At 40.9% G+C, this 7,815-nt stretch overlaps 1 protein-coding gene across 1 annotated transcript; it reads right to left on the reverse strand.

Annotated features, from left to right (window-relative positions):
- Positions 1-744: 744 nt before the first annotated feature.
- cdc42ep5 (CDC42 effector protein (Rho GTPase binding) 5) lies at positions 745-4,309 on the reverse strand. Its single transcript, XM_062539460.1, has 2 exons — positions 4,171-4,309; positions 745-3,104 (listed from the first exon to the last, which is right to left on the reverse strand). The coding sequence occupies exon 2, from the start codon at positions 3,095-3,097 to the stop codon at positions 2,150-2,152; it is 948 nt and encodes a 315-aa protein (XP_062395444.1). The 5' UTR covers positions 3,098-3,104; positions 4,171-4,309; the 3' UTR covers positions 745-2,149.
- Between the last annotated feature and the right edge of the window lie 3,506 nt (positions 4,310-7,815).

A 7,815-nucleotide genomic window follows, 5' to 3' on the forward strand; every position in this document is an offset into this window, starting at 1 on the left:
TGGCCCAAGCGAGCTCAAGATACTCTTTCAGATTTAAAATCCTCTAACAAATCAGGGACTTAGTACACATATGCAGAGTTTCATTCTTGTTGGATAGTCATAAGAAAAAGAGGAACAAAATCGCACCGTTGTAGAATATGAATAAATAGCTTTCTTGATTAGATATGGGTCTACAGAGTATATTTCACTGTCGAAGGCTGTCCCAATCATTTGTGTGTCAATCTGAGGTACATTTAAGGTATGTGTTGTGATTGGATCCATTTTTACCTTCAGCTCTCTTGTTGTCATACTCAACAATTTGGTAAACCTTCATAACATTTTTTTATAAAACGCACTATTATGTCTGTGTGACTTTCAGAAAATGAAGCAGTATCTTAAAACATTATGCATGGATACAGTGACTTTAACCATAGTGTAGGAGTTTTCTCAATTTCACAAAGCAACCATCCATCCATCACAATTGTCTCACCAAAAGCAACCTTACTGTTTGTAAACTGTTATTTTAGGTCAAGTGTCAAAACCACTGTGGAACTGGGACTGCTCAGCCAGCAGTCAGAGACTGGATTTGTCTTTACGCTTGAATGAAAGGCGTATAACTTCATAATAGCAAATACTATTGTAAATTTAGCTTTAAGTGCTTTTTCAACTGCCATATTAAAGGGTTTCGAACCATTACAATGAGTGATACTTGATTAGATACAAACACACATTAAACTGCATTAAATGGATATGAAAACAAATGGGTATGGCTATGAAGCAAGGAAGATTTATTTATGTAACCAGCAAATCTTAGCTCACAAGTTTAGGTAAGTTATCAAGAATATAGCTTTAGACAAAACCAAGACTTGTCATTGATACAGCTTTAGAGAAAACAGCCTCACCATTTAGCCAATGTAACAAATCTGAAAAAAAAATTAAATAACATTTATATTAACATTGTTACCAAAGCCCTGATCTGACCTCACACTATGACCCCTGGCTAAACAGTCTTACTGTCTTAAAAAATGGCTAATCTTTAGCATGTACAGATTTTGGGGGAGTTTGAAGACATACAAAAGCCTCTGTACAGCTTGACACTACATTCACATAAAAGTGATGATTCAGGGTAGAGCACAATGATCGCTTTCAGAGCCAATACACACCAGAGTGTTCAATTGTGTAAACCGTTCACAGTTTCCAAAATGATATGTACTTGGATAAAACTGCTCTCTAAACAAGGTTTGACTTAAAAATAACTTTTCAGTACAGTTAAAGCATATTTCACCCATGAAGGTCATGTTTTGAAGAAGACAAAGTAAATCACAAGGAATGTACACAGGTTTATCTTAGTGCCCCAAAGGTTTGTCCCAAGAGCATTCCAGCATTCACAAGAGAGAATTCCTGCTATTATGTGAAAGTTTCAACCTCCGCGTCCATCTTTTAAATGGTGGACTCCGTCACATCACACACACTTTATACAATATACCAAGGCCACTTTCAGTACAAAAATAGAAAGTATGGGAGTACACAAACTAAAAACAACTTCTTTCAAGGCACCAATATAGAATACTATAAAACTATACATGTTTATTATGTGTTTTCTGTTCTTTAGTATTTAAGACTAACCTTTGGTTTAAATGCTATGACTATAATACTATTAAGGTATCTTTATTGGTTGGAATGGTTTTAATTGTGTTACACATGCATTTTCCACTGAGCATTGATAATGAAACTTCCAGTTAACTGAAAGAAATTAAAGTGCTCAAAAACTGCCCTCTGAGAAATGATACTGTTTCACAATTTTCTAAAATCAACAGGTAGGACTCTTTTTATGGTTTTGTTTCATATCTCCTCATAAGAGAACTAAGAACAGCTGCTATATCTAATATTTAGCTAATGGAATGACCTGACAATAAAAATGTATCTGGTGTGTTTAATTGCAGTCCAGTCAAGACCATGTTTATGGAGAGACTGGTTTGTAAACTTAGTGTGTCTATGATTCTTAAGTGTTATTGCTGCTATTTCAGAGAACTTTCAACTGAGCTTTGGTTAAATCTCCCTTTCTTGCAATGTATTGATCAGACAAGTTTACTGTACATGATTGACAACCCACCAGAGACTCTATTCTATCTCCTCTCTGATTAGGTCCTGTGATGCTAACTTTTCACTCCTACAGTCCAATTTCATCATCAAACTCATCCTCAAATGTGTAGCCACGCGGGCCGTTGGCTCCTCCTTCCTCTTCAGAATCTGTCTCTGAGTGCTGCTCACTTTCCCTCCTTCTATCCAATGGAGCGACTCCCTCATATTCGGAACTGAGAGACGAGGTGGAACTCGGTGGGGAATCAGCTCTGTGATTGGCCGGCTCTGCTTCTCCAGACACCTTCTCCTCAGCCACCATGCCAGCTTCCTCAGGCTCCACTTCTGTGGGGCTGGGGCACTCCGTCTCCTCGCCCTGCACCCCCTGGCTGTCTCCTTTAACCAACTGGTCAAGGATCTCCTCTCTCTTCTCGCTGAACCTCACTTTGGGCTTTAGCCCTTTGGCCTTCCATCCATTTCCGTCATTCAACTGATCCAGACCCCTCTCTCCATTTTCTCCTCCGTTTGCACCTTCCATCCTCTTCTTCTCATTCACCTCGTTCTTTGAACTCACGGTAGAATCCTCTCCGGGCATTTCCATTTCAAGGGTGCCACGGCTGGGACTGAAGACCTCCTCCTCCTCATCTCCATCCTTGTTTGTAGTCCAATTGGAGTCCAAACTCAACCCATCCATCACACCCAGAACATCCCCCAAGATGGAGGGCCCCAAATCCAAGTCCAGATCAAACGAGGACACAGACTCTGAGTGCTGTAACTCATTCAACTTTGACGAATCTGGGGTGTTAAAATGACCATCGGATGAATCGTGGTTCAGATGTGCCTCTGAGTCGGTTGCCACCGTAGATCCTGGGTCTGGGTTGGAAGAGTCTGCTGAGGAGCTGCCTTGGGTGGCCAGGAAGGAAGTGTCTCCAAAGGCATCGCCACCCCGACCAATGTGCATGGTGTGGCGGAAATCCCCAAGTGGGGCAGATATCATTGTGGGGTCCAAGCGCCCCCGTGCAGACTTATGGAGAGGCATGGTAACTCTGTCCATAAGGGAAGAAGAGAGAATGATAAGTTGAGTGTCATTTGAAAGCTAAAGTCAAATATTTTACATGAGGTAGGCCTATACACGTTGTCAGTTTAGTTCAGGAGTTCAGATTACATTCATAATATATCATGTAGGCTGACAGCTCAGCTCATCAGCCATAGCCTACACATGCAGACGAAAAACACGATAGAAGTGTTGCGCAAGAAGTGTGAGAAACGAGCACGCCGCCCATGCTGCCATGCTCAGACTTGTAAGTGAAACATATGCATGCAACGCAGGCACATACTTCTGAATCCTCTCTCCCCAAGGGTGAACAGCGCATGAGCGTCTACAGTTTCAACTGAACCATGAAAGCGGTTCTCAGTCTGTCGTTATATAAAATAAAACGATACATTAATGTTTGATTAAATCAGTGATAACCTGGTAAATCAGTAAGAGTGTGGTTTCAATAAAGCACAGGGAAATGAGGGCTCTTAACTGCAAGGGTCTGTCAAAACTTAAAAAAAAAAAAAAAAATGCTGTAGTGATATCTATAGACAGAAGAGTTATGGTGTACATAAGACCTGAATTTAACCAAATGAACCAGCCTGCAGACTGAATTCGCCATTTTAGCGAGCCTTTGGCTAGGCCTACCTGAAAGAATCAACAGCTGGACACATAATCTCGGAGACAACAACTGGAGAACCAAAACTCTCAGAAAGTCATACCATGTTCTGTTCCAAATAGCCTTAAACTACTTAAACTACTTCCAACTGCCAGAATGTTAATTTGGCAGTGAGGTTGGCTGTTTTAGAAAATAAGCAAACCTATCCTTATTTACAAACATATCGTGTTCTTTTCTTTTTTTTTTTTTTTTACTTGGACAACATTTAGGAAAGACTCCTTATTCGCATATTCCCTCTTCCACACCCGCCCATGTCTTATCCATACGATTCAGCAGCGTTTTACAGACTGTTCCATCGAAAAGACAGCAGTCGAAAAGGAAATATTAAAAGAAGTTGACCTCTTTGGTCAACTTTGAGATAGGAATGTCTCAAAAGCCGAATTTTAAAGAAACTTACTTTTCTGTGTTTATGTTTGTGATTCGCTTCCGCCCTCCTCTCTATCCTTATCATCTGGCCTTCTCACCCAATCTTTTCGTTCTTTTCTCGTTCTTTCCAAGCGTCGTTTGCTCCTTTCTAATATTTCTTTTTCTCCCACTGGGATGGGCAAGGAAGTGACGCGCCTTTACTAGGGAGTGAGGGAAAGAGCACTACGTAGGCTATAGGCTACGAGCGCGGACGGCAGATGTTGATGAATAGCCTACAATAGGCCTACAGCAAATGAATTCGATTATTAAGACTATTGTTTATTTATTTATTTATTTCTGAATTTATTGCAGAATTGTTCATGCTTCAGAAATAAGTTTCGCCACACTTTACGTCACACTAAAAAAATGCGCACTATCTGCTTTTAATTGCAGGCGTGCACACGTCAAAGCATGGAACGTTGACTGTCAACATTGTTTTGGTGTTCAATATGGGTAGGCCTGATAGCAGAACTAAATAAACCAAACTAATATTTGTACTTTATTAATACCTCCTATTTTAGCAGCACTCATGCATGACTTCATCCTGCTTTCTATTCAATTGGTATGAGTCATCAGGAAACTGTTGACGCATGCCAGTGACCTCAGAAAATGATAAAGGATGGAAATGTGTCAATTCCACTGAGGCTCAGAACCCAGATGCCTGGGAAAGGGTTAGTAAGTTGGCTGGCTACAAAGGATGATCTGAATTGGAATGATAAAATGAGAGAGGTGAAGCTTTGTAAAAAGAATGCCGTAGACTTGATGTCACCAAGACAGAGAGGGAAGATTTATTCATTTAGTAGTCTCTTTTTCCTACACACACACACACACACACACACACACACACACACACACACACACACACACACACACACACACACACACACACACACACACACACACACACACACACACACAGTAGCCTATATTTCTGCAATGAATATTTGTCCTGTGCCATGACATCTGTAGACTTCAGTTGAAGGAATTTGTAACATAGGCTATATCCTGGAAATGGGTTTACAGCTGTGAGAGTTTGGACAGGAAATAGGCTGATGTGGGGATTGGGGGTGGGGACAAAAAAACTATGTATTGTGTGTGTGTGTGTGTGTGTGTGTGTGTGTGTGTGTGTGTGTGTGTGCGCACGCGCGTGTGTGTATGTAGCCTATGTGACCCTCTGTTTCAACCATACATAAACATGTGGATAAAAACAAAGAAATAGAGAAAGGAGTTGTGTATTATGTTGCTCAGCTCTAAAGTACTTCTTAATGTGCATCAAAGTTTCTTGCAATGCCAGTGCTTAAATGATTCTGGTCAGATGACTTTGACCACAAGGGGGAGACATACTTGTTTTCTTTTTCCTTCACAGATCATTCAGAGTTGTAAAGAATCAGATTTTACTCAGCAATAAAGAGTAATAAAATACAAACAATGTGTATGAAGTGCGACGTGGAAGGCCAATGCAACAGAATGTGCATTGTGTATCATATGTGGTATGATGTTAGCCTGGCTATCACCAGACTAGCTCAATCTTTTGAGATTGAACATTAGTCTGGGGAGTCTGCGCTGTATTTCTACAAGAGGTGTGATCAATGGGCATAGTTCAAATGACTGTATGCTTGCATAGTCTTTCAATAAATGTGCAGGTTTCCATCCTGAGCTGCAGGCCGAAATCAAGTCGCCAGCAGATCAGAATGGGTTTACCCAGCCTAGTATGATGTGTGTGCAGGTATCAATGCAGCAAGCCTTATGGATGAAGCAAAACTGTCCAAGAACCAAGTAGCATACTGATCAGCTATTCAGGGTGATCACCTTAGGAGAAAAGCTGCCCCTGTGCATGGTTGTTCTGGTAAAAGAGGTTCTGCGGGGTGGAGTTGAAACATGTTGTGTTCAGCATGTTGTGTTCAGCACTTCCTAGCTCTCAGGCGTACATGTCCTAGGAGATGAACAGGGGAGTCTCAATTGTTTTGTTTTTTTTCTGCTGGCCCTGAACCACACTGTGATGGATGTGCACAGGACAGATTCAATGACAGAAGTGAAGCACTGGATCAACAGCTCACATGATAGACTATGTCTCTCAGCTGACACAGAATATAAGGATGGAGTATACTGTCAGTTCCCAGACTGGTAGAGAAATCGTCCGTGAAACTTGGACTCCACCGATGACACAGGTCTGTTGGATAATGGAACAAATTCTAGCAGAGCAAATTCAAATATGCTAACAGGTTCATCTTGGTCCGGGTTCACCCAGGTGCTGAGGAGTGTCGCTCAAATTATTACATATACAGTATATCCTGTTCCTGTAGTTCCCTGGGTGACCAGGATAATTGTTGTTTTTTTATGTGTTTTCTTTTTCACTTTTTAAAAAATGTAAGCTATTGCCCTTAAATGCTTTTATGTAGGCTACTATGCATTGCATGTTTTATATTTCTTTTTTTCATTCTTCAATTCTTTAAACTAAACTTTTATTTGACTATTGACCTTCTATGCTTTTATTGGCTATTGCTTGTTTGTGTTAAAGCACATTCATGACCTCTGTGTATGAAATGTGCTATATAAATAAAGTTGTCTATTTCACTAGACAATGCTCATAATACCAAAAATTATGATATGAGGATATTTGGCGGGGATATATTAGTCAAGATTTTTAGCCTCCTGCATATCCCTGCATAAGCGTTAGACATAAAGAGGGTGATAACACAAAAAAAGCTATGCTATCACTTATTTTTTAACTAGGGTATGTTTTCAAAAATCATTATGAGACGTATTCCCCTCAGATGATAACAACCAACCCCTCTGACTCATGAACTAAACTCTTGCACCCTTCACAGGTGTCTTAGGATGAAGTGACTGCATCATCCACTGACCTGTTGGCCTGGTGGCAAATCCATGGTGTCCTGTGATGCTCTTAACTGGGCCAACATTGGTCATTCAAGGATATCATGCCCACAGACATCAGAGCGACAGAGCTTAGCTATCTGAAGGGTTTCTTGAGGAGAGCTGATGTTTGAAATACTCTCACACATATTGCACGTCATTTCACATTGCCATCGGTTCTGATTTTGCTTTTTGATACGGCTTCCTCTTTTTGATTCCAAAATGCCAAAATGTTAAATTATTTAATACACACACTATATGGCCAAAAGTATTGGGTCACCTGCCTTGACCCCCATATGAACTTCAGTCCATCTTCAGGTCCATATGACGTCAGTCCACCCTTTGCTATAACAGCTTCAACTCTTCTGGGAAGGCTTTCGACAAGGTTTAGGAGTGTGTTTATGGGCATTTTTTTACCATTCTTTCAGAAGCGTATTTGTGAAGTCACACACACTTTAATTCATCCAAAAGGCGTTCTATTGGGTTGAGGTCAGGACTCCGTGCAGGCCGGTCAATCTCATCCACACAAAACTCTGTCATCCATCTCTGAATGGACCTTGCTTAGTGCACTGGTACACAGTCATGTTGGAACAGGAAGTGGCCATCCCCAAACTGTTCCCACAAAGGCAGCATGGAATTGTTCAAAATCTCTTGATTAATGCGGAAGCATTCAGCATTCCTTTCACTGGAACTAAGAGGCCAAGCCCAGCTCGGGGATGGCCCCTTCCTATTCCTGTACTTATTATATTCATGGGTTTCATCA

The sequence above is a fragment of the Sardina pilchardus genome, chromosome 6 (assembly GCF_963854185.1).
Source record: "Sardina pilchardus chromosome 6, fSarPil1.1, whole genome shotgun sequence".
In the NCBI taxonomy this organism is placed as follows: domain Eukaryota; kingdom Metazoa; phylum Chordata; class Actinopteri; order Clupeiformes; family Clupeidae; genus Sardina; species Sardina pilchardus.

What these genes read in the sequence shown, in the direction of transcription:
- cdc42ep5 (XM_062539460.1), bottom strand. Translation starts at nt 3,097, where the DNA reads ATGCCTCTCCATAAGTCTGCACGGGGGCGCTTGGACCCCACAATGATA.